Here is a 27,480-nt window from a genome sequence, read left to right as displayed (position 1 = left end):
TGGGTATTCCGAGCTTTTGGGCTAATATACATTTATCAGTGAGTGCATACCATGTGTGTTCTTTTGTGATTGGTTTACCTCAGTCAGGATAATGTTTTCTAGTCCCATCCATTTGCCTAAAATTTCATGAAATCATTGTTTTTAATAGCTGAGTAGTAGTACTTTTTTGGGTAAATGTACCACATTTTCTGTATCCATTCCTCTGTTGAAGGACATCTGGGTTCTTTCCAGCTTCTGGCTATTATAAATAAGGCTTCTATGAACATAGTGGAACATATGTCCTTGTTATACGTTGGAGCATATTTTGGGTATATGCCCAGGAGTGGTATAACTGGGTCCTCAGGTAATACTATGTCTAATTTTTTGAGGAACCTCCAGACTAATTTCCAGAGTGGTTGTATCCCACCAACAATGGGGAAGTGTTCCTCTTTCTCCACATCCTCGCCAGCATCTCCTGTCACCTACGTTTTTGATCTTAGCCATTCTGACTGGTGTGAAGTGGAATCTCAGGGTTGTTTTGATTTGTATTTCCCTGATGACTAAGGATGTTGAACATTTCTTTAGGTACTTCTCAACCATTTGATAATCCTCAGTTGAAAATTCTTTGTTTAGTTCTGGACCCCATTTTTAATAGGGTTATTTGCTTCTCTGGAGTCTAACCTCTTGAGTTCTTTGTATATATTGGATATTAGTCCTCTATTGGAGGTAGGGTTGGTAAAGATCTTTTTCCAGTCTGTTGGTTGTGGTTTTGTCCTATTGACAGTGTCCTTTGCCTTACAGAAGCTTTGCAATTTTATGAGGTCCCATTTGTCTATTATTGATCTTAAGAGCATAAGTGAATGGAAAATTTCCTCTGTGCCCATGTGTTCGAGGCTGTTCCTCACTTTCTCTTCTATTAGTTCCAGTGTATCTGTTTTTATGTGGAGGTCCTTGATCCACTTAGACTTGAGCTTTGTACAAGGAGCTAAGAATGGATCAATTTGCATTCTTCTATACGCTGACTGCCAGTTGAACCAGCACCATTTTTTGAAAATGCTTTTTCCACTGGATTGTTTTAGCAACTTTTTCAAAGATCAAGTGACCATAGGTGTGTCGGTTCATTTCTGGGTCTTCAATTCTATTCCATTGATCTTCCTACCTGTCTCTGTACCAATACCATGCAGTTTTTATCACTATTGCTCTGTAATACAACTTTGATATACAGGAGTTTCTAGATATTTTCCCGCCGGGCCTTTCGCAGAGTAGTGGCGATGGTTGTCCATAGATCCACTGATATTGCATCCTTATTGTTAAATGACTGACTTTCCAAGTCAGGAGATGTTATCTTCAGTATAAGACCAACCCCTTGATAATCCCAACATTCTCCCGGGACCCAGGTTTCATGTCAGGAAACCATACATACCTTTTGTTCAACACATGCTGAATAATCTCCATTTGACTTTAAATTTGCTTTTTAAAAATTACTTACATCTTTAATATTTCCTTACCAGACCATACATGTTCCCTTGGTATTTTTTAATTGTAATTTTTCATTAATTACTTGCTTTATATCCCAATATCAGCTCTCCTCTGCCCAGTACTCCCTCACTTAGATCCTCCTCCAAATTCCTCCTCCCATTCTCCTCTGAAAAGGGAGAGCTCTGGGCCATGTCCTGTCCTAGTCCCAGTCCTTTCACTTCGTGTCCCTGTCCATGTGTCCTGTAGCCCATCCTGTGTTGCCACTTCCCCCCTTCCCCCAGACAAAGTGGTTTAGCTGAGGAATAGGATCCACAGGCAGGCAACAGATTCAGGGACAGCCCCTACTTTAGTTGTCGGGGAACCAAAAGAAAACCAAGCTGCACTTCTGCTATAAATGTGCAGGGGGCCTAGGTTCCGCCTGTGCTCACTTTTTGGTTGGTGGTTCAGTCTCTGGGAACCCCCAGAGTTCAGGTTAGTTGACTCTGTTCATCTTTCTCTGGTGTCTCTGTCCTCTTCAGGTCACTTATTCTTCTTTCCAAGTCTTCTGCAGGACTCCCTGAGCTCCATCTAGTGTTTGACTCGGGGTGAAGGGGGTCCCTATATCTGTTTGCATAGAATACTAGATGGTGCCTCTCAGAGGACAGTTATGCTAGTATCCTGTTTGCAAGCATAACAGAATAACATTAATACAGTTAGGGATTGGTGTTTGGCCATGGCATGGGTCTCAATTTTGGCCAGTCATTAGCTGGTCATTCCCTCCTCTTCTGCTCTTTGTCCTTGCACATCTTTTAGGCAGGGCACATTTTGGGTTGGAGGTTTTGTAGGTTGGTTTCTGTCCTTATTCTTCCTCTGGGTGTCCTGCCTGTCTACAGGCAGTGACTACTTCTGGATCCATATTTCCCACTGCTAGGGGGTCTCAGAAGGAGAAATCAAATAGATATTGAAGGTGGATGGAGGGAGAGAACTGGATGGGAGAGAGAGGGGAAGGGGTGGGGGATCAGGTGTAGGGAGAGCAGAGGAGAGAGACCAGAAATCCGCAGTGGGAGTGTGCCAGAGATGTGGGCAGGGCAGGCTGCTGTGGGGGTGATTCTTGCCGAGAGCTCCCCTTTAAAAAGAAATGTCTTTAATTGATGAAGAAAATTAAAGATTTTATAACTTAACAATATTGCAGTAAAACAAATGTATCTGGAATGACACATGAATGATTAAATTATTTCATAAAAATCAATAGAATTGAACCAACTGAAAAATTGATGTGCTCCATCAATATGCTTTTTGAAATATTTCCCATTTCATTGTTCTCAGTGGATTGTCATCTGGGTGTCAACATAAACTTTCATTGATACAAAGTGTTACATGGATTTTATTTAACAAGAGAGTCCTTTAACAGCAAGTTTAAGGGAGCAATTGTGGGTACACAATGGATAGGGCATTTGTTTGAAGCATCATTTAGTTCCACTGTCTGAGTCTAGTCATGGATGTATTCAGGGTATATCCCTAGAAAGGAAAAAAAAAACATACATGTACAGTAGTAGTCTACGGTCAGGTGTTAACTAAGTGTAAAGAGGAACGTGGCTGCTCAGTGGTTTTTGTCAGTTCTTTTCTGCTGACATAACAAGGGCCATGGGGAGGAGTAATGCCTATACTCCAGATCTATGATTGATGCAGGAAGGCCCAGCCCACTGTCGGGATGCTACCCCTAGGTAGTGGTCCTGGATCGTATAAGAAAGCAGGCTGAGCAAGCAAGCCGTGGAGTGGTAGGGAGGAGAGCCTTTACGCATCACTTCTCCATGGCTTCTGCTTCAGTTCCTGAAGTTCAGTTGCTGCCCTGAATTCCCTTAGTGATGGACTATGACCTGGGTTATATAAACCAAATAAATCTTCAAGTTGGTTTTAGTTATGATATTTATCAAAGCAATAGAAGAAAATTAGAACAGTGTACGTTAACTCAAATATTTAAGTAGTCAAAAATGTAGCATCTTGAATAAAGGGCAGATGCCTTTTGAAATGTATAGGGGGAATGTGTGGTTAGTGCCCACTTGGTGACCTTGACTGAAGAGAAGTCATTAAAATGCTCAGAATGTTGGAACATTTCAGATTTTGGATTATGGGTGCATTTCTAGAGTGACAAGACAGCTGGCAAAGGGTCTCATTGGATGTCACTAGGAGCAGGGGGTCAATAACGATGACAAGGCCTTCGAGGAGGAAAGTGAGCCAAGGTCATATAAGCACAGGTCCTGGTTCTGAGTACTGGGGGGCGAGAGGGGGCTTAGCTTTGCCCATGCTTATTTTGAGATGGCTGGGAAAGCTAAGGTAGAGCTTTCTGCTAAGCTGATGGAGTTCTTGAGCAAACTTAAAGGGACTCATTTTGTCCCCTGAGTATCTTGGGAATATTAGTTGCCACACAACCTTGAGAGACTGGTATTGTTATTTTATCCGCTGTTAGAGAAACTGACCATCTGTCTGCCATCTACAGCTGAAAGCCGGTTGGTCCTGTGTGCCTTTCCTTCAGAGCCCTGACTGTTCCCTGTATTCCATTGTGCTCCTGTCCTAGGAAGGCACAGTGGGGAGTGGCTGGAGAGTTTGGGGGAATCACACCATCCTGGCAGATACTCCCAGCATTTATGACTTCAAAATCGTTTGGCTCACTTTGGTTAAACTTGTGACACCTGCAGGCATTTCCTTCTGTCCCAGTCCTCTTTTGAGATACTGTTATTTTGGCTGGAAAAAAATCAAAGCTGCACTTCCGACTGCTCGGGCATTTTCTTTATCCCCAAATACTCTCGTGCTCCTCTTTTTCTCTCAACGACATGCTCCCATGTCTTGACTTTGATGTTTCCCCCTTCCTGTGCATCTCCTGATTTGAGAGAAGGGTGGAGACCCACCTCAGGCTCTGCCAGGACAGCTAGAGACGCTTCACACTGGCCAATGAGGATGACTAAGAATCAGAATAGATTTAAGAATATAAGATATAAGAACAATGAGAAATAAAGAGAATTTATCTTTGCCTTTTTACTCTGACCAAAGCCACGCTTAACAGCCCATGTCAGCCATTGAGACCCATTCTGTAGTATAGTAACATTGGTATCCATGGCTGGGAAGTTCATGTTATCTAGTTGGTTTGGCAAACATGGTTGTGAATGCACATGAGCAAATTGTCTTCTTACAATTATGTCCTTCGAATTTTTAAATGTCACTGTCTTCTGACCTAGTCTTTGGATTCATGACTATAGCATAAGGTGAGCAGCTCCATGACAGGTGGCCTACTAGCCAAAATGTTGTCTGTTTTGTGACCCATTGAGTTTAATAATAGTTGCTTGCATGATCATGGCCACACCACTGAAGAAAATGACTCTCTTTGCCAGTCACCACTAACTGCTGTTGGCTACTCAGGGAGGTGTGGGAGACAACATGAGTCACCCACCACGATGGAAAGTTGACAGGTAATAATGTGCAGATATCCTTAGCTCTGTGTGTTCATAAATACAACGGCTGTGTCATGCCCATAGGACTGTGTTTCACAGCATTTCTTCCATCCTCTTTCTGGCTCTTTCTATATCCATTTTGTTCCCTCTTCTGTGGTGTTTCCTAAACTTTGAAGGAAGTGGTATTGATGTCTTGTTCAGGGCTGAGTAGAAAAGAATCTTATTATCAGGTCTGACCAAATAGTAGATTCTCTGAATTAATCATCACCCACGACTAAGAGTCTTCTCAGGTTAAGGCTGAAAACAGCATTATGGGCTTACACATAAATATAGATGACAGTTTGACTCCCTGTCCATTTAGCCAATGTTACCTATTAGAGCCTGTGACCTCTGCATCCATGGGCTTTTGATCTAGTTCATAGTAGAAGGTATGAATTCCTTTCTGTGGTGCTTGCAAATCAGAAAGTATTTGGTGACACCCTTCCCCATGGCATTCATCCCCCTGTTGAACCAGTGAACATGTTTGGTCTAGCAGGTTGGCATTGTTGCTTGCAGGATTCAAAGCTGGGAAGGTCACTGATGATATTTCTTTCTTGGCATCCTGCATATCCTTGTTAGCTCCATAAACACTTGTCAGTATGGGACTCTCCCAGCTCAGTTGTCTATGTCTTGCAACAGAAGAGTGTGGAGTCATCAGCCATAGGGTCTTCCCATTACTAGTTCTGATGGGGAACTAAGAACAATGGCAGTAATTGGTATTGTTTCTTTTTTGGGGAGTGGGGTATCCATGACCAAGAGTTTATAGTGGGAGATATTTCATACTTGGCACTGAAAGTTTTGTTTAACAACTCATGGCTTTTGGGACAAATGCTTTCTTGAAGGTTTAAACATGTAAGACCTTAGGCTATTCTAAAATACACTGAATGCAAGAGGAAATAATAATCACAATCTGCTTACAGTTTTAAATTATAAAGAAATCTCAACTAGAAATCTCTTATATCGGATTCTAGCAGTGTTTCTGTTTGTGGCAATAGAGGATAGAAAAGAGGGAGTGTTATAAAAAAATGGAAAGGTTGTTCATCTGAATGTGAAATAAACATCACATAATTGCTTACGAAAGCAGTGATCAATGTTTAGACAAATGACACAGGATGAAGGATGAGCAAAGTTGATGTAAGAATGAGAAAAGTATATGGTAACAGTTATATCTCTCTGTACTACACAGATAACATAAAATGCTATTGATCATTCAGCTGCCAATTGTCCTTTAGACATATTGGGAGCATCGCAGAAGAGCAGATCAAATTGTTAGTTGGCCCCTGGTCTGGCCTCCGTCCCCTAGAGATATTCAAGCTTTAGTGGTTCTTAGAACACTTACATCTCTGCCTTACCTGTTCTATTTAACCACTCATGCACAACTGCATGTGCTTCTTAGAACAGTGCTACTTTTATTCACTTTTCTACACCAAGTGTTCTGTAATTACTTATATATCATAGCAGTTTCTAATGTCCAACTTCAGAAAAATATGTCCCCCAAAGGAATGCAGTGAGTTTATACTGGAACTGTGTGGTGATTCCTGCTGGTGGACAGTGTGCTACCCGACAGATGTTGTAGATTCTAGTGGTGCCTTTGGAAATACCAAATAGCCTGAACTGTCCCCATGGCTCTAGCGTGTTATCGTGTATATTTTCAGAATCATAGATCAAAGGTCATAACTAGTAGGTAATGGGGTATGTGTGGAGAATTACTTGTCTCCTATTAAATTGTCATGTACAGTGTTTGGGACACAGCAGGTGCACAGCCTGTTCTAACAATTTTTTTCTCTGGTCCAGTTGCCAGCTTTTCCAGTCACATTTTCCTAGGGTTGTTTGGCCTCTTAAACATTTATAGCCTAATAGTCTTTACTCATGAGGCGTCACATCTTATTGTCAATGTTTGATTTAAATTTGTAAGAGGGTGACACAGTTATTGAGTTTCTGGCATAAGGCGGATGTGTTGTTTGAAAGCCGTATTTACATAAAACAATGGGGCAAAGATATGCATTTATTAACATTGTAAGCGAGGAAAGAACTTGTGGGCTCTGTTTTCCTGGGAGCTTAATTGAACAACAGCATTGCCAGGAAGAGCTCTGTGTAAGATGTGAGTCTGGGTCTGGTATCAGAGACTGCAAAGTCACTATTATGAGGTTGTAACTTGATGCTGGAGCCATACCTGCTTCAGGCCATGATGTCATGCCATGTCTTGATGAAGATCGCTATTTCAGAAGGCCATTTATAGGAGATGAGGGGAAATACAGTGCAAACCACACTGCTTATTTTAGCAATGTTCTGCTTGTGGTTTAGAGGCAGGGAGATTGTCCTGATCAGCCTGTTCTCACTGGTTAGGGGCTTACCTTGACACCAGTCCACTTGTGAGACTGGTACAGTGTGTCCCAGTCACAGCGTAGCTTTACAACGTATAATATTTCATTTTTAATTCAGAGGAAAAAAAATTCTTCTGTCTCTATCTGTTAAATGTTAAAGAACTTGTAGGTAGGACATTGATACCTTCCAACCTCTGCTGCGATCATTCCAGAAGAACACACAAACAGCATCACATATGTATGCAGTGGTAGGTTTATACTGTTGTATAGTGTACTTGTAAATACACTACATGAGGTTTTCACTTCACATAGCCTGTTAGTTTCCAGTGGATTACCTAAATGTCATAACTTGTCACAAAGGGATCTTTATTCATATCTAATTGTTTCAAATTATGAAATTATCTCTATCAATCTTACTTTGCAATGCTTTTGGCATAGATTTAAGTTTCTAGAAATGTACAGGAAGCAGAAGTTATTTTAGTTAGGTGCTAGCTGATCCTAAGAAGTATTCCGCAAGTAGTCTATACTGTTGCTTGTTTAGAGGGAAAGGATAGTCAAAAGACCCAAGGAGATTCTTGACAAGGTCAAGTTTCAGAACGCCAAGATCGAGCCAGTCATGATGTGGATAGAAGCCAGTCTGTGTTAACTGCTCATCTACTCTGGGAAATCCGAAGCAGCCAAGGAAGACTTTTGATCTGCTTTCTGACTGGATTTTTTACCAGTTATTAGCTTGGCTTAGGCAAGTTTGTTCACCTCTCCAACTATCTAGAGCTCACCTAGCACAAGGAAACAATGTCTGTTTCATAAGACCCGAAAGGGATAATGAAGAAACATTACAAAGAACTGTAGTCAACCTCAGTACATTATGTTGCATTAGAAAGGCCTGTGATTGAACGCTCTCTCTAGGGTTCAACTGTGGCTGCCTGATTCTTGCACCTTCCAGGAATGCGTGTTACTGTGCTCTGGTAACCATGAACACACCCTGTAGTGGCATTTATCAAAATGGACTGGGATAATTTCCCATCTCTCTTCTGCAGCGCTATGTAAGATCATTGAACACAGTGGGCCATGCTCTTTGTTCATTACCTCGCAGAGAATTGGGGAGGCTCTGGGAAGTGATGCTTAGTGAATGAGTTAACCAATGGCTGATTCTGTCTGATGATCCAACTGACCTTAGGCTCTCTGTATTAATGTATTTATATGGCTGCACCTTTGGTACTCTGTCATAAGCTGTTATGTGCTGAAAAAATAAGATGCCATCCAAATTCATATGTAGAAAACGGTATCTCAGGAAAACAGGTAATCTAGGAAGCTTTGCAAACCCTTCTTTCAGGGAGAACAGCGATTTCATTCTGTATGCTCTTAGCATCATGAACATACCTTCATTGTCTCCATCATATCCTTGAACTCACATTTGTGGGTTTAATTCCTTTAGTGTATAGTAGGTTCCTTGAGAGAAAGTGCTGCATCTACTGTCTCTCTTTCTCGGAGACTTACAGAGTGTTGACAGAGGGCCTGCATGCCTTCCTTGCGATTTTTGTGATTCCCATATTCCAAAGGTAACATTTTGTCCAGGTCACCCTTGACCTATAGCTCTTTTATATTCATATACAATGTCTACTGTCTTACATGAATATTTCACTTATGTATTTTATGAAATATATGTTTCCAATAGACATTTGAAGTGTCAATGAACTTTCAATGTTGAGCAGAATCTGAATCTTTGAGTCCAATAGAATATAATCTGTAGAATTCCTTCCTGTTGCCTCTTGGAGACACTGGGACACTGGAAGCTTTACTTTGTAAGAGTCATCTGTATGGTAATCATGTGAACACATACTCAAACAGGAGACTCATGAAAAGCTTTTTGTTTACATGGCTGGTGCATAGACCAGGCCATGCTTCATCGAGCTACTGTTCATTGTAGAAACTAACTGTCCCCTCATGCTCACAGATGCTTTCTCCATGTTATTCTTTCTTCTGCTGAAGTTTTCTGGGAGCTAATGCTTTGTGGGGCACTTGGACAATGGAGGGGGTTAGATCAATCCCAAGTAGTGGATACAACCTTTTATGTGAAAACAAGCATAACTATCTAATGGACTAGAAGGCAAAATTGACATATAACAAAGAAATTCAGATGCTTCCTCTAATCTCAGCACTTGGGAGAATCAAGAAGTAAAGAATAAAATGGGGCATAGTAAGTTTGAGCCAGCCTGTGCTACATGAAGCCCTGTCTACAAAAAACATCAGGCAAGATAGAAATTTTAGATGTATAGTAGACAAGACAACTTCAGACAACTAGGACACACAGATGTGATATTTTTTCTTTTTTGCTCTATCTTTAGGAGTGCTTTGGAAAGGCTTTGAGAATATATATACATATATATATTCTCAATCATAATGTACAATATACAATATGATGTGTGAAATGCAATATATGATACATGATATATAATCTAATATGATATCTGATATATGATACATAATATATAATATTTATGATAAATCTACCTAACCGAAGAAGTCAGACAGAAACTTCAGATGCCTTTCAGCCACCATTTCTTAGCTTACAGGCAAAATGTTGTAGTATTTGGCATGGGCCACTAAAAAATTCAGGAATTATTAAGAAAAATCCAATATCTTAAATTATACAGAGCCACCTCATCAGAATGTCTGTTTCTGCCTCTGTCTTTCTTGTGTCTGCCAAGATTTAGGAATCACTTTGGCTTTTCAAAGCTCCAAATCACGAAGCTTCGTGTGTTAAGAGATGTGTGTCACCCCCTTATGGTGAGATTTTAGGGTACTTGAGGTTTCTCAGAGTTATTCTGGAACTTTCTGCAGCCAGGGAGAAACAATGGTAGAGGAGGACTTTTTAACCCAACAATCTGCTGCTGTTTTAAATGTCCAGTTTTCCCTCCATCTACCTTTCCTTCTTTAAGAAGAGGAATTGCATTTTTATTTAGGTTTCAAGTTCATTCTATGTAGTGAGACTACCACTGCCTAAGAGTTTTGCTCAGAGCAGTACCTGCCTGAAATTTGCTTCCATTAGCATTTAGTTGCTGCTAGGCATTTGTCTGTGGTGGCTCTACTGGCCTGAAATATTAAGTTTTATTTCTAGATGTTTATGTATGAGAAATGCTTGGGGCATTGTAAGTGTCTTCAAGGGGGGACAGTGTCAGGTGTGGAAGTGTGGTAGCCCAGTCAGCACATCGTGTGTCCTCCAGATGGCTTATGGGTATTTCTTAGCTTTGCCTCTGTGATGTATCTTTATGGAACCGGTATGTTCGTGGACTATTGTAGTGTATTATTTTTGCATAGCATTTATTTATGTATGATTTTTTTATTACTCTGTGATCTTATGGCGGTAGTAGAGACTATAGCAGCTTAATTAGGAAAAAAGTTGGCCAATTTAAGAATATTATTATATTTGGTGCTTAATTTTTTAAAAGCAATTTCACATAACTGTTCAGAATACATAAGTTCTTAAAACCCAAACACTTTCCTTGTGTAATTTATTTTTCTTATGATGTTGTAGATGGATACTCTTGGGAGCAACATGATGTTGTATATCCATTCATCTGTCCATCCATCCGCCCGTCCATCCATCTGTCTGTCTTATCTATCTATCTATCTATCTATCTATCTATCTATCTATCTATCCATCTATATTTGAGGAGTGACACTTAAGTTTCAGCAGTGTGACCAAGATTCTTGCTGTAAGTCTAAGTTTTACTTTTGTGCCTCCTGATTTTGGTTGAGTCTTTCTAGTTGTTTCATCTAGAACCATCTGTATCAGCAGTTCTCAATATGTGGGTCATGATTCCTTTCACAGGGGTTGCCTACGACCACCAGAAAACATATATTTGCATCATGACTCATGATAGTACCAAAACTACAGTTATGAAATATCAATGAAATAATTTTGTGGTTGGAGGTTATCACCACATGAGGAATATTATTAAATTGCCTTAGGAAGGTTAAGAACCACTGATCTAGATGATCCTTTATAGTGGACATCACTTAGTTTAGTGCTGACCCATAGTGGAATGCATATGGGAAAGGAACCAGCTGAGAGACCACTAATGCTGATGTTTAAAATGGTTTGAAACTGAAGATGCTTAGGTTAAGAAAAGGTTATCTTGTTTTTACACTCAAGTCTCAAGAACATGGAAGATGTAACACAAGGAAACCTGTACCTGGCTGGCAAATATCAGGAGAGAGATTCCTTTGTCTGTTTTCTTTTTAAGACTCATTCTCCCATTCATCCACTCTTCATCTTGGTGATCTGAATGTTGATGAAGTTTAATATTATTATGTTATATAAGAAACAACACAAAAAGATAAGTTTTAAAATCAGTAAAGTATGCCTTATGCTGCATATAGATAGACATGATTGCTTTATGAATAGAACAGTGTATAAATACTATAACAAATACACCAAATAACAAGGCATTTATTTACAAATTACAAGTAGCTTACAGGTAACAGTTAAGTGCGGTGTTAGTGTCTAGTGACTTGGATAAGTTGTCATGAAGAATCTAGGAAGAAACCCTGCACGTCATTTTCCTATAATATTGATGGTAAAACCTGGAGAATAAACCAGAAAGAAGACTGTGTCAGGTAATAAATGTAAAAGTAGGCAATATAAGTAAGTGGGTGTTTTACCCCAAGTTAACTTCCACAGTTTGTTTCCTTCAGTTTTCTGTCTTTAAGCCAAAATTTCTCAGTGAACTGAATTTGAATCAATTGAACATCAAGGCCTTAAGCTCCAACTCTAGCAAACGCTTTATCTTCTGTCCTCTCCAGACTTACTCTCTGTAATCTGCAGCTGGGATCTCCAGATACTCGGCCCAGCTGCTTTCTACCAAATTGAAGGCAATTTTTTGGTATGTACAACTTCCTGAGTCAAGTGTTGCTTCTTTAGCATGATAGGTATCTATTGCTTCCCCAAGCTTGTAATGGAAGATGTGGTTTATAGAGTATAAAAGGTAATTTTAAAATTGTAGTTTCATTTGAAATGCACTGTGTGATTTTCCCCGAGCTGTTTGCAGTGCGTAGCTCTATTTCTGAAAGAGAAGATGGATGTCACTGTGAACTGTGCATGGCTTCTGTTTAAGCTTCATCCCACTGCAGTGCTTAATGTAAGAAATGCCCTAGTCCAGACAATCCCACTGGACTTGCGTGGGTGGTCTCCCTGTTCACTCAGTGCTGGCTGTGCTCCTCTCAGATGCTGTATCGTTTTAATCCTATGCCTTTGGTAATGTTCACGCAGTTGTGCAGGAGGAGAATTGAGGTCTCAGTCATTGTTGCTTGCCTGTCAGTACTCACTTGCTCATGAGATAAGCAGGAGAAGAGAACAACTAGCAACACACAGAGATGTGGGTGCAAATCCTGACTCTGCCGTTAAGAATTGTGGCACTTCTCACATGGGAACAGTTTGAAAACTTCTCAAAACCTCAAATGGAAACCTATATGATCCATTTGTACTATTCCCTGAAGAATAATCACCAAAGTAATTAAAAATCAGAATATGACCTGCATATATATGTTTATTGATGCTCTATCATAATAGCCAAATTATGGAATTAGCTTAGATTTCCAATAACAGATGAGCAGACCAAGGAATCATGGTACATATATGCACAGTGGAATACTATTCAGCCACAGGAAAAAAATGAATAAAATACCATCTTAAGAAATACAAATAGTTATAGCAGCCTTTTTTTATAATAGCCAGAAGCTGGAAAGAACCCAGATGCCCCTCAATGGAGGAATGGATACAGAAAATGTGGTATATTTACACAATGGAATACTACTTAGCAATGAAAAACAATGAATTTGTGAAATTCTTAGACAAATGGTTGGAACTGGAAAATATCATCCTAAGTGAGGTAACACATTCACAAAAGAACACACATGGAATGCAGTCACTGATAAGTGGATATTAGCCCAGAAGCTCTGAATACCCAAGACACAACTCACATATCAAATGATTACCACGAAGATGGAAGGAGAGGGCTCTGGTACTGGAAAGGCTTAATCCAGCATTGTAGGGGAGTACCAGGACAGAGAAGTGGTAGGGGGTTGATAGGAGAATGGGCGGAAGGAAGAGGACTTATGGAACTTATGGGGAGGGGGGAACCGGGAAAGGGAAATGTTAACAAAGTATATAGAAAATAATAATATTAAAAAAGAAATACAAATGGAAAGTGTTAAGTTGTAAGCAGAAATATAAACATTATAGGTTTGCACTTATGTGTATAATTCTAAAAATCCCTAAGTAGAATTTGGATTTTAAGACGAAGAGGAAAGGTAGAAGCTCAGAGCAAGGGGGAAGAGAATAGAGAACAAAAGAAGGAAGTAGAGATGGCATGTGGTCACATAAAAAACATGTGTGTATGTGTTTATATATACATATATAAACCATGGATATATACATATACATGGAAAGAAGGAAGTAGAGATGGCATGTGGTCACAAAAAGCATGTATGTATGTGTTTATATATACATATATAAAACCATGGATATATATATGTTATACACATACATATGCACATACACATAGAACAGTGGCAATGAAGCATAAAATATAACTATAATTTATACATTAGTAATTATAACAATGATAAAGGTGTGGTATAAAAAGGTCATTTAGTTTATTGATCCAGAATGGTCTCTGGGGCCAGACAGAATTATATTCATATCACCCATCCACTTTTTAGGTTTATTAGGGTTTTCTATTTCATTAAAAAAGCTTTTTTGGGGGGGGTTCGAGACAGGGTTTCTCTGTATAGCCCTGGCTGTCCTGGAACTCACTCTGTAGACCAGGCTAGCCTCGAACTCAGAAATCTGCCTACCTCTGCCTCCCAGAGTGCTGGGATTACAGGCGTGCGCCACCACTGCCTGGCTAAAAAGACTTATTTTTAAATTTTCATTTTTTTGCTCATGTTTTATTTTCTATTTTCTTTTATTGAAAATAGTTCTTTTTTTTTTCAGCATATTCTGATTACATTTTCCTCTTTCCCAAATCCCCTTGAATATCTCTCTCATCACCAATTGAGGCCTCCAGTACAAGGAGTGTTTACATCTAATAACATTGTTGACCAAGTGGCCCCACAGGAACCTGTAAACAACCCAGACTATTGTCAAAGCTGTTGGGAAATCTTTTCATCATTTTAAGCCTTCGACTGCAAAATGTCAAAAATCTTGTCTTTTGACTTGTGTAAAATTTGAAGTTGATGCTAAATTTGGAGGAGTCTGGTCACAGGCCGGTATTAGAAGTTAGAAATGTGGGCAGATACAGGGTGACATTTAGCTCAAGAAAACAGTGACAGGTAAGATGTGAGTAATTTTGTTCCAGAGTTAATGTGCATGACCGCAGCCTACTCTGAGTGTCTTGGGTTAGAATGTAACAAGAGCCATCAAGAAAATCATTCGAGAGGGTCATGGGAGGGCTTGAGGGAAGGAAGAAGGGATGCGATGTGATTATATTTTAAATCAAAATGTATTTTAAAAAGAAAGAACAAAAGAAAGAAGGAAAGCAGGAAAGGAAGAAAGCAGGCAGGCGCTTTCAAGCGTCCCATGGGGAAAGGTGGTTTGCTTCTCTAAAGCTAAGGATTCTGTTGCTCTGAATAGCAGTTTAATATGTTGTCTTTTACATCTGAGAGAAGTTATGTATGGCCCTCTCCTCTGAAGTTGTGCTCAGGTGGGAAAATGATATGTTTCATTTTTAATTGTACTTCAGAAGCCTTTCTTTACAATCTATATGACAATCCTACAGCGTAAGTTTAACAGCATTGGCCCCTGTCTTATTTAACAATATTGTACGATTGTAAAGCAGTCATTAATCTTAAAATTTTTTCTTTCAAATCAGAAACATAAAGATTTTGACATTATGAATATTTTAAAAAGTATCTTTAAACATTTTTAGACGAAACCAGAGTAGCAGACTGGCTGGTGGAGCCTAGATGATTTGTTTTATAAAATTGATAGTGTTTCCTAATTTAATGATTTATTATCCTTTCTTTATATTGTCACAAAAAATGAGCAATGAGAAATTAAACTGAGAAAATTGAAGGCTTGCCAGAAAAACTTATATGGATCCCAGATAAAGAGATCAACCACACACAGAGTCATCTATCAACTGAGTGCGGTGCCTATGCTGTGTGGGTTGTAGTGTCTTAACAGCTGAATGGAGAAGAGGCATTCCTCTGACCTGGCTTCATGTGATTAGACATGAAGGGTTTGAAATGAAAACAATATGACTTATGCCTAGCAATAGAATTTATTGATTTATAGAATTTGCAATATTTTGGAAATGGGTGCATTTAACATGAAGCTAGACAGATAATGTTAAAACATAGACTTTTTAATATAAAAATCAATTAATAGCTATAATTATCAGTTACTGCTTTTATGTGTTGTGATAATTTAGGATATAAATTAATTCTATTTTAAATAATAATTAGTGTGGTTGTTACATAATGCTTATATGTATTAAAATCACATATGTTATAGCTACTATCATTAATAACATCACTATTTCCCAAAGAAATATTAATTTCAGTTCCTGCTTGAACCTATTGACCTCAAATCTGACTTTTCTGAGTCTACTGAAGTATGTTTTCTTAATCCTATCCATTGAAACTGGAGAAAGATCAAATGTCAAAGAACTTTAATTTATATTTCCCTGAAAGTGAGGATGATGAACTCGTCTGTTTCTTAATTATATTTGAATATTAAAGAATACCTCTTAGCGACTTGTATTTCTTCTTCTGAGCATCTTTAGTTAGTTCTATGGCCCACTATTGAGGTTGGCTAGTTTGACTGGCTGGCACTTGTTTGTGTGAGATGTCGATTCATATAGCCAGGGTTTGTCTCCATTCTGTAAGATGCCTCTGCAATGAATTAATCATTTCCTTTGCAGTTCAGAATATTTGTAATTTTATGGAGTCCGACTTGTCGATTACTGGTCTTATGCCCTTGCTAACTAGAGCCTTATTCAGAAAGTCCTTCTCTGAAGCTATAGCCTGAAATGCGGTCCCTACACTTTCTTCTAGGAGTTTCCAAGCTTCATGTCTAACATTTAGATATTGATCCATTTGGGATTAGGAGGTCGGAGTGGATCTGTGAGGCATTGAGAAGCTGGGAGCGAATCTGATCAAAATACATTGTATGAAAATAGAATAATAAAAAACTCAATACACAACAGAAACCAGAAAAACACAGTAACATTTCATTTGTTCTCATTATGTGTGAAAGGCAGATTTGTAAGACTTATTCTTCAAAGTGACAGGCTACAGAGATGAGTTATTCTTTATGGTGAGCACGGTGCTCTAGGGGGGCACTCCACCCACCTCCATTCTACTGAGGTGACACATTAGCAGAATTGCAACTGCTAGTGTCTCTCCTCGTTTTGCTTCTCATTGCTACCCTTACTAACCACTGCTGGAGCACTGACATAAAAACCCCAAGCGCCGCTGACTGTCGTCTAGAGTTCCCTGAGGATCAACTAGTAGCCCAGCACTGAACCATGTTCCAGAAGGTGACAACTCAGAAAAAAGTTATGACAATAGCAGCCTAATAATTTGAACATTTTTATTCATTTTACTTGTAAATATCATTACCACCAAGTCCTCAAAAATGTTTTTTTAAGAACTTTTTAAAATTTAAGTGTGTGCGTGTGTGTGTGTGTGTGTGTGTGTGTGTGTATGTGTGTGTGTGTGTGTGTGTGTGTGTATGTGTGTGTGTGTGTGTGTGTGTGTGTGTGTGTGTGTGTGTGTGTAGTATTTTCACAGAGCCAGAGAGAACATCACATTTCTGGAGGTAGAGTTAGCAGGTTGATATGAGCCTCCCAACTTGGGTGCCAGGAGCCAAACTCGTTTTCTGGAAGAGCAGCAAGTGCACTTAACCTCTGAGCCAGCCCTCCCACACCTCAGAAAAGTTTTATAGTAACTAAATAAAAAAGATATATTGCTATATTGCCATCTAGGTAGAAGGATATGATGACAGTTTAATGTCTGTCATTTTACTCTGACTTTCCTGGCGGCCAATTTATTGCTTTTAGAATTTGTAATATTTTAAGGATGGTTTGTATTCAATTTTTTTTCCCTGTAAACAAGCTACTTCAACATCCATTTAGAAGTTTACTTAAAGCCAGGTGCTGTTGGAAGGGCTCCAAGATGAAACATAAAGTCTCTGCTCTCCAAATGTTTACAGTTTCTTGGGACAGTCATTGGGCAGATGGATATCACCATCCAGCACGCCTCTTTCCAGAACAGGTGTGAGCCAGGTGCTGGAGAGATGAAAGTGTAATCTTCACGTTGGCCCTCCACTCAGGAGCTGAATCCTGCCAGTGAAACCACACTTCGCTTGTATGCACACTGTCATTAAATAAATGTAAAACAAACAAACTTTGATGGACTAAAGACATGGCTCAGTGGGCGAAGCACTGGCCACACAAACACGAAGACTGGAGCTTAGATCCCAAAGCTCCACGTAAAGCCAGACACTGTGGCACATGTGTGTAACCCTCTACTGCAGTGGGCAGCTACCTGGTGGACAGCACAGTGGACAGGAAGGGAATCTGTGCAAACTGCTGACTTCCACGTGGGTGACAAACGTTCGTATTGTGCTCTGCATCTGGACTTCAAAGATTAAGAACAAATGGACAAACAACAACAGCAAAACAACAGCAACAAAACAGCTTTATGACTTTAAATGGTGTTAATTACTGTATTTTGAATACACAATTTAAAAACGTTAAAATTTAGTCGAGTCCGAGACTGGGAAGAGAATTGTGCTGGTGTTTTGAGTCCAGGGCTAGCACTAAGGAACCTCTTTTCCCTCTGTCTGCCTTTTTCCTCTCTGTCCTTGAGGATATTGTCATGTCAGGGTCCAGATGAAGTGCTTTGGAGATACCATGCTGTCAAGCTGAGTTTTCTTCATGGAGCAATGCCCATGAAACCCCATTACTACCGGCTGACCCACAAGGAAAATGCAACTTATGCCTTCAGGCAAATGAAGACCCGGTTTTCATTTTGTTTTAATTTCCAGGAGGTATATGATTGACTCCATTTAATTAAAGAGGGGGTGGGGGCAGAGTGATAGCTCATCATGTAAAGGCGCTTGCCCCAACTAGCCTGACAAGTTGAGTTTGGTCCCCAGCACCCAGACAGAAAGAGAGAACCATCTCTGGTAGTTGTCCTTCCCTGGAGAAAGCTGACTCTTTCTACCCCAGCAGCCTTCAGCTGTCAGAGCTCCACATCCAGGGGTGGGGCTTTGTGAGTCGCTGCCCCCATCTGTGCTGGAATTTTGGCTGACAGCCGTAGCCTGCACTAGCTCCTTGCTTGGGTCTAGACTGCTTTGGCCTGATGTATCATTTTAGGATGTCATAGGCCACGCATAGATGTTCTGTGCCTTTCAGCCATTTCTCTGACTCCACTTTGAATGAGTCATCTATTCGAATCTTTGTTTAGGGGAAGAGTGAGGGAAGGGGCAAGAGAGCGTAAGGTAGCTTTGCTGCTAGAATGCATCACTTATCCGCGGAGGCTTGTGAAAGCAAGGTCAGACTCACGCATTGTAGGCGGGACCTTTGCACATATGAAGAATAGAGTTAACTGGCTCAGTCAGTTATATATCCTTCATATATATCTCATATATCTCACACTCATTTGCTGCTGTCATTCCAGGGAGTGCAGGGCTGGATCTTCAGTGAGTATAGATCTGGACTCAGCCTTACGGCCTTTTCTCCCATGGCTTCCCCTTTCATATGCCTCAGAGTTCTTTCTTTTCCCACTCTTCTACCCTTCTCATCTCAATAACCGCCATCTCTTGTCAGACTAACATACGGCAGTCCCGGTTGTTTTGTGTTCGCTCTCCATCTCAGGACATGATAAAACACACTTTTTTTTTCTTCATGTACCACAGCATGAAGTCGGTCTAACTTAGTAGTTAAGGCCATGGCTGCTGAAGTCAGAAGGTCTGGTTTTGAATCTAGACTCCATCACCTTGGTGATTTTGTAAATATGAATAAATCTCCCAGTCTCTGTAGAGAGAAAAGAAAAATAAAATTTTCCTGATTGGATTGTTGTGAGGACTGAACAGTATCAATATTTCTCATGGAACTTAACACCGCTCAAAACACTTAAAATGCAGTGCTAAGTAGTACTCAGCTCCTCTATCTAAAACTCCTTAACCTCAGCACTTCTAGGATAGAGCTGAGAGCTCCTTGGCATGCTGGGTAAGCGCGGGCTCCCCTCCCTCAGTCCCCTCTCACTGCTCCCTCCCCGTTTGTGTCCAGTGTTAACCTCTACCTCTGCCCACAGTGGCTCATACCTTTCCTGTCTCTTCTCACATACACCCTGACTCAGTCGATTTTCTTCCCCATCTGAATATCAGACATTTTTCTTTTAGTAACGTTTACCCCTCAGGCTGCATGGTGTACCATTTATTTCTGAATGCTGTTTCCATACTCCAGGACTCTCAATGAATCTTTGCACATTTCCATGGGACTTGCCTCCCTATTGTGCAACTCCAGTGTTCTTTTCTGTGCTCTGAATGACTGCAGTGAGGTGTAGAGTCTGAGTTCTGTTTACTTTTGGGACCCAAGTTTTGATACTTCTAATTAACTTTTTAATATACTAATAAATGAGAATCCACTGGGGATCTTGGGAAATTCATAATGTCTAACACATAATAGAATGGGCATCTCATTAATGTTTAAAAACAACAGATGGCTATTTGAGTTTCATGTATCTTTAACTATTCATCTTGTATAGATACATATTAAATTAAAAAATAAGTTATTTAATTCTAATTTGTAAAGATTTAAATTCCAAGACTACTTAAAGTGATTTTGTGTGAATAACTAGGAAGATTTAATGAAGTTGCATAGTTTTGATCAAGAATAAGAGATGGTTATGAAATAGAAAGATGGACCTGTTTTGTGCTGTGAAATAGTTCTCTGAAGGCAAGCATTTGAAGCTGTAGCAGATGCTACAAAAGGCCCGGAAACTCCTTTGAATCCCAGAGAATCACAGACCAGAGGAAAGTTTGTGCTGGCTGACACTGTACAAGCCACATCGTTTCTACCTATGGGTCCCCTTCAGTGATGTACAGTTTCTCTTCTTGTGAAAAGATTGAGGTGCATGTGAGGCTCTCTAAGATTATAAAATTCTGCAAAAGGTATATTCAAGGCCTTGTAGGACAGACAGTTCTATTTAGATGAGCTAGAAAGGGCTAGGTAATTTCTACAGAAGGTGAAGGTGTTGGTTCGCTGATAGCTGTTGGCTATAATCCCAGAGTTGCTGGATGCTTCTCTGTTTCCAAATACCAGTTACAGATGAAAGCAGACTTGTCTAAAGAAGTTGCCAATATCAGAATCAGATGACGAAAAATGTGAAGTAGACAGGGTAAGCGAGCGAGATCACAAAATGAAGCAGAGAGGTGTCAAAAGGGCACAGGGCAAACTTGCAGGTTCCTTCAGGCACAAATCTAGGATCATGTGAAAATCAGTCCTTCAAAAGAAAAAAGTACAAAAAGATGGGATGATTTTTTTTTTAAATAAAAGAGTATCAATTAATAAATAGGAAGGAAGATGGAACTGGAAAAAAATCATTATTTTATAGTCCCAAGTAGAATAGCTGATGGCGGGATGGTCAGTGATGGCCCTTCTGAGATAAGGTCTGGAGATAAGACAGCCACAGAACAACATGCTTTCACATCCAGACTGTGTAGGAATATAAGAACAAGGCACAGAGAGAGAGGTGGGGCAGTGACCAGCAAATGATGGAGCCTACCATTAGCCAGGTAATGCGGCAAGTCAGCGCTGTGTCTTCCCAGATGAGGAAGTGTGAAGTTTGCAGTATGAGTTCATTCTGCCAATTAGACTTCAGTCCCAAGGCAGTGTAGATGGCAGAAGAACAGGTTAGCAATTCTATGGGGGGCTTATTGGATGAATGAATAACGTGGGATGTCTTCTAAGACAGTTAGCCATGGACTCTTTATAAAACTCAATATATAAGAAGAACTCTTACACTGTATAACAGTCTCTGTGAGGCTGCCTCTTCTAGAAATGACTGCACACATATGCAAGGCATGGGCAATAGCAAGGTCAGTAGACATGCTAATGTGGAAAGGGGAGGAAACCCGGGGTTCCACCACAGACAAAGACCTCTAGGTGACTAATGATTCCCGAGAGAGAATTAGCCTCTCCCAGGGATGGCCCTCTCTTTGGTTACTCAATACAAAGTGGTTAGATCTGAAAACATGTGCACACAAACAGCAAAGAATGACTTAGGTTGTATTTATATATTAGCGAATGAAAAAATAATATAAAGGATGCTATCAATTTGAGGGGCGGCTTGGGATGTGTCAGAGGGAAGTGATATAGGAGAAGTTTGAGGAAAGAAAGGGAAAGGGGGAAGGGATATAGTTATATTTTAATTTAAAAAGTGTCAAAATAAAATGTGCTACAAAGAGAATGTAACCAAGGGCAGTAAGAACCACTGGAGTAGATCTTAGCTTAGGTGAAGACATTATAAATGAGGTTAGAATGGTAGGAATTTGAATAGCTAATGGATAGTAATTGTTAATTCTCTTTAAAATCAAGTCTGAAAATAAGATGAGAACTGGGTTTTTGATGTGTGCTGATGTTATTGGTGTGTAGGGAAACATTCTAACTTCTTTTTTTTTTTTTTAGGTGTTAGTGTTTGCTATTCATTTTTTTCTTTTTTTTATTCGATATATTTTTTATTTACATTTCAAATGATTTCCCCTTTTCTGGCCCCCCACTCCCCGAAAGTCACATAAGCCTCCTTCCCTCCCCCTGTTCTCCCACCCACCTCTTCCCACTTCCGTGTTCTAGTTTTGCCTACACTGAGTCTTTCCAGAACCAGGGGCTACTCCTCCATTCTTCTTGTACCTCATTTGATGTGTGGATTATGTTTTGGGTATTCCAGTTTTCCAGGCTAATATCCACTTATTAGTGAGTGCATACCATGATTGATCTTTTGAGACTGGGTTACCTCACTTAGTATGATGTTCTCCAGCTCCATCCATTTGTCTAAGAATTTCATGAATTCATTGTTTCTAATGGCTGAATAGTACTCCATTGTGTAGATATACCACATTTTTTGCATCCATTCTTCTGTTGAGGGATACCTGGGTTTTTTCCAGCTTCTGGCTATTATAAATAGGGCTGCTATGAACATAGTGGAGCATATATCCTTAGTACATGCTGGGGAATCCTGTGGGTATATGCCTAGGAGTGGTATAGCAGGATCTTTTGGAAGTGACTTGCCCAGTTTTCTGAGGAACCGCCAGACTGATTTCCAGAGTGGTTGTACCAATTTGCAACCCTACCAGCAGTGGAGGAGTGTTCCTCTTTCTCCACATCCTCGCTAACACCTGCTGTCTCCTGAGTTTTTAATCTTAGCCATTCTGACTGCTGTAAGGTGAAATCTTAAGGTTGTTTTGATTTGCATTTCCCTGATGACTAATGAAGTGAGCATTTTTTAAGATGTTTCTCCGCCATCCGAAGTTCTTCAGGTGAGAATTCTTTGTTTAACTCTGTACCCCATTTTTAATAGGGTTATTTGGTTTTCTGGGGTCTAACTTCTTGAGTTCTTTGTATATATTGGATATTAGCCCTCTATATGATGTAGGGTTTGTGAAGATATTTTCCCAATTTGTTGGTTGCCGATTTGTCCTTTTGATGGTGTCCTTTGCTTTACAGAAACTTTGTAATTTTATGAGGTCCCATTTGTCAATTCTTGATCTTAGAGCATACGTTATTGGTGATCTGTTCAGAAACTTTCTCCCTGTACCGATGTCCTCAAGGGTCTTCCCCAGTTTCTTTTCTATTAGCTTCAGAGTGTCTGGCTTTATGTGGAGGTCCTTGATCCATTTGGATTTGAGCTTAGTTCAAGGAGACAAGGATGGATCAATTCCCATTCTTCTGCATGCTGACCTCCAGTTGAACCAGCACCATTTGTTGAAAAGGCTATCTTTTTTCCATTGGATGTTTTCAGCCCCTTTGTCGAGGATCAAGTGGCCATAGGTGTGTGGGTTCATTTCTGGATCTTCAATCCTGTTCCATTGATCCGCCTGCCTGTCACTGTACCAATACCATGCAGTTTTTAACACTAACACAATTGCTTGGTAGTATTGCTTGAGGTCAGGGATACTGATTTCTCCAGAATTTCTTTTGTTGTTGAGAATAGTTTTAGCTATCCTGGGTTTTTTGGTATTCCAGATGAATTTGAGAATTGCTATTTCTAAATCTATGAAGAATTGAGTTGGGATTTTGATGGGTATTGTGTTGAATCTGTATATTGCTTTTGGCAAAATGGCCATTTTAACTATATTAATCCTGCTGATCCATGAGCATGGGAGGTTTTTTTTTATTTTTTGAGGTCTTCTTCTATTTCCTTCTTCAGAGACCTGAAGTTCTTGCCATACAGATCTTTCACATGTTTGGTAAGAGTCACTCCAAGGTACTTTAAGAGATGCATGGTGAATGATTTAGGAGCGAATAAAAATGTCTGCACCCTCCTTTCAGACAGCACAGACAAAATGTTTTTGTACTAAAGGGCATGCACACAAAAGCATACACAGTGATGTTGTGGTTGTGGAATAAGGCAGAGTCTATGGCGTAGGTATATTATTCTTTTGGCCTTTGTGTTGGATTTCTTAAACCAGAAACAAGGAATAGAATTGAAGCCTAGCAAACATGTGAGGGAGCAGGGTGTCTGGTGGGCTCAGCTGTGTTTGGGACCTCCATAATGATGCCACAGCCCCTCCTCTGCCCTCCACTCTGCTCCTGTTTTTGCACATAGCAGAGCACTTGGGAGTCTATAGTACATGCAGAGCCTACTGCTTTCAGCCAAATTTTGAAGCACTATGGAGATCTCCTGGGAGTATTACTAGAAAAGCTTAAAGTGGAGCCTTTTAGCTTTTCCAGTATCTCTGCTATTGCAGGCATTCAAAAACATCTGGCTAAAGCCTGGTATCAAACAGGGTGATCAGGCTAGCGACTGGCCTAGGAAAGCAACAGCACCTTAGTGACTTTGTTCAGCTCCGGCAAACATGTGTTGGTTGGAAGAGAACTGAACTTGTGAAGGATAGGGAAGGTTAATATTGGCTCCAGTCAATGCAAAGCCTGTTTTTCAGGCTTCTCGGCTGTTTTCAACTGTTTCGACTTTGAATGATGCTTCTTGCCTTTCTGACTTCATGATCAAAGCGTTTTGGTGGAGACCTGCTGCAAGTTTTTCCTACACATGGGGAAAATGTGGGTTTGGTGAGACATCTTCGGAGGGTGGTATTTGCAACAGTGCTTTGTTCCTTGGTGAGCTATGAGTCTCTCCTCACTTAATTATGTTAAAAAAATACTGCAAGAGAGCAATTGCATAATCCCCTAGAGAGTAATTATTGCCTGTCTTGGCAGAATGCAAGGCTTTTAATCTGTAAATAAGCGATTCTGTGTGGAGGAGCAACATGCAGAGTAGTGCTGTGTAGCAAAGGTCTCATGAATCTTTAAAGTGACAGCAGTCGCTGCATCCCCTGATTGGCTGCTGTTTGCCTTGCAAAGGGTTTATGATGCTTCCCTTGCGGTTTTAACCCCTCCTGAAATATTTAAGCCTCTGAGACTGCTTCCTGTACAGGGTAAAACTCAAGTTAAGTCCATGGCGAATCTGAATGTAGAGAAAGCAAGATGAGCTTTCTTCAAGTTTAGAAATACAAAACCAAATCAAAACAAAACAAGATGTGATATTGGCAGTCAGTGCTTTGGAAACACTTAAAAGCAAAGAAGAAATAATTACTCACTTATTGATATAGTACTCAGTTATTGGAGATTAAGTTCTTGTTGTTGTTTTTTGTTTGTTTGTTTTGTTGCTGTTCCTTGATTTTGAGATGGTCTCAGGTAGCTCAGGCTAACCCTGAACTTACTGCATAGCTGAGGATAATCCTGAACTCCTGATACTCTTTCTATTTCCTATGTGAGTTGGGATTATAGGTCGCACCAGCCACCAGGAGAATAAGTTCACAAAATTATTCTGGAAGGATTGACATATAATAAGCTACATTTATTTAAAGTTTTGACATAAGTACGTAAAAATTTAAAATGTATACCATGGCAGTTCTTATTTCCAAAAGAGTTAATTTACTAAACTGGGAGTGGTAACTTATGCCTATAATATCATTGTACACTTGGGAAACAGAGGCAAAAGGATTACTTTGAGTTCAAGGCCAGTGTAGTCTTCATTGCTAGTTCCAAGTTTCCCTGGGTGACAATTTAAGAACTTGTCACAAGCAAACCCAGAATTAATTTGCTTCTGACATATGTGTATGGGTAGACCTCTGTCTTTCAGATAGTAAAAGCGAGCTCTAAGATCTGGGTTTTAAGTTGTCAGTAGTATCTTCCTGTCTGTCTCCCGTTCCGGTTGCATGGATGGGCTGGGCGAGAACCTGCCCAAGGTCAGCCTCTACACTTCACTTCCTCTCCTTTGCCTGCTCAAGGACTTCATTGTGCAACGAGGCCTCTTCTGGGTAACCTCTGCTCCTGTCAAGGTTTTGTTTCCCTTTGCAGTGCTGCTCAACAGCCTCTATCCTGGCTTCTCTCCCCCCACGGCCCTGGATCTACTCCAGTCTTTTGCCCCAGTCCCTGACCCCATAGAGTTTACTATGGTTAGAGAGTCTGTAACCTTCACTGGCAACTTCCCTAGGCAGTGATGATCTTCATCTTTTCACTCAACAACAGCAGCAAAATTACAGTTATGAAGCAGCAATGGAAATAATTTTATGGTTGGGAGTCTTCACCACACCAGGAACTGCATTAACACGTCGAAGCATTAGGAAGTTTGAGAACCACTGCTCTGAACATTCCCGGACTTAGGTCTGAAGTCTGTGCCTATCTCCTGGGCTGTAGACTTACATATCCAATTGCCTGCCACTGATGACTAACCTCAGATGGAACACCGTGGGACTTATTGCAGTAGCTTCCTGTTTCTCTGCCTTGTACTTACCCCACTCTCCTCCAGTCTGCCAGCACCACAGTAGCTCCTGAAAACCCTTCATGAGACACTGAATTTTGTTTCACTTTTGGCCCAAGCACCTCATATTTTCCATATCAGAATAAAGGCTATGGAACAGGCCCTTCTGTGTCTGACTCCTCCCTTTTTAGATTACCTTTACCTTTCTCCCTAGCTCATTGTCGGCTCTGATGTCTCTTGCAGACACTCCTACTTCATACTACCCTGTGTCTCTGTCTGCCTCTCAGTGAGTTTGTTTCTAACCGTTCTAGCTAAGTTCTACCTGCCCCTGCCTGTTTGCTCTCCAGATCCCTTCTCCAGACACCATACAAAAACCTAAATTAAACTATTTCATTAAGTTTGTTCCCATGTTTGTGCTTGGCTGTCACCTCATATTGCAATGTAAGTTTCAAGAGGCTACAAGCTGTGTCTGTCTGGTCACAGCCGGTTCACAGCACTGCTGAACTGATCAAGGGCAATCAGGAGATGTATAAATCTAACCATTGCAGATTGTGTCTGCCACGCAGAATCTAGATTTTAAAAAGACATGAAAACTGGGGGTGGGTATTTGGGAAGAGGAAGGGAGCTAGAAGGTGGTGGGGACAAGAGATAACAATGGGTGATGAAGATGATGAATGTGCACTATGTATATGAAGTACATTGTTATGACTCGGCTACACATGAAAACAGAACAAGAAAAATGGATTGGTCTTTCCTTCACACTCTCATTGTAGCTTATGTGGGGCTGAAGACAGGTCGCACTCAGAAGTACTCACTATATCCTACTGTTTTCCATTCCTCAGTTTCTCTGTCTGAAGAATATCCGGACATTTCTGGCCGCCTGCTGTGACACGTTTGGAATGAGGAAAAGTGAACTTTTTGAAGCATTTGACCTGTTTGATGTTCGAGACTTTGGAAAGGTACTGATATATTTGCTTTTTAATTATTTTATATCTCTATCTCTATCTCTATCTCTATCTCTATCTCTATCTCTATCTCTATCTCTATCTCTATCTCTCTAGGTCTGGGGCTTGAACCAGGGTCTTGTACATGCTAGGCGAGTGCTTAACCTTTGAACTATATCCCTTGCCCCTGCCTAGCATTTAGTTTTTCATTGGAGAGTATTTACCAAATCAAAGTGTTAAGCGGTCCATGTATCTGCATTGTTTGGTTAAATGGCTTAGCGAATAAGCATAAGCCCC

General features: G+C 40.2%; 1 protein-coding gene across 2 annotated transcripts in view; it reads left to right on the top strand.

Moving 5' to 3' along the window:
• Positions 1 to 27,480, top strand: part of Vav3 (vav guanine nucleotide exchange factor 3) — a 353,521-nt gene that overhangs the window by 63,429 nt on the left and 262,612 nt on the right. For both annotated transcript variants that reach the window (XM_052179412.1, XM_052179410.1), the window contains exon 2: positions 27,082 to 27,198. In XM_052179412.1, the coding sequence (XP_052035372.1) occupies positions 27,082 to 27,198 (117 nt within the window). The remainder of the gene's footprint in view (positions 1 to 27,081; positions 27,199 to 27,480) is intronic.

This window comes from Apodemus sylvaticus, chromosome 4 (assembly GCF_947179515.1).
Source record: "Apodemus sylvaticus chromosome 4, mApoSyl1.1, whole genome shotgun sequence".
Taxonomy (NCBI): Eukaryota; Metazoa; Chordata; class Mammalia; order Rodentia; family Muridae; genus Apodemus; species Apodemus sylvaticus.
Note: the sequence above shows the minus strand (reverse complement) of the source record. Positions and strands in the feature narration are given on the sequence as shown.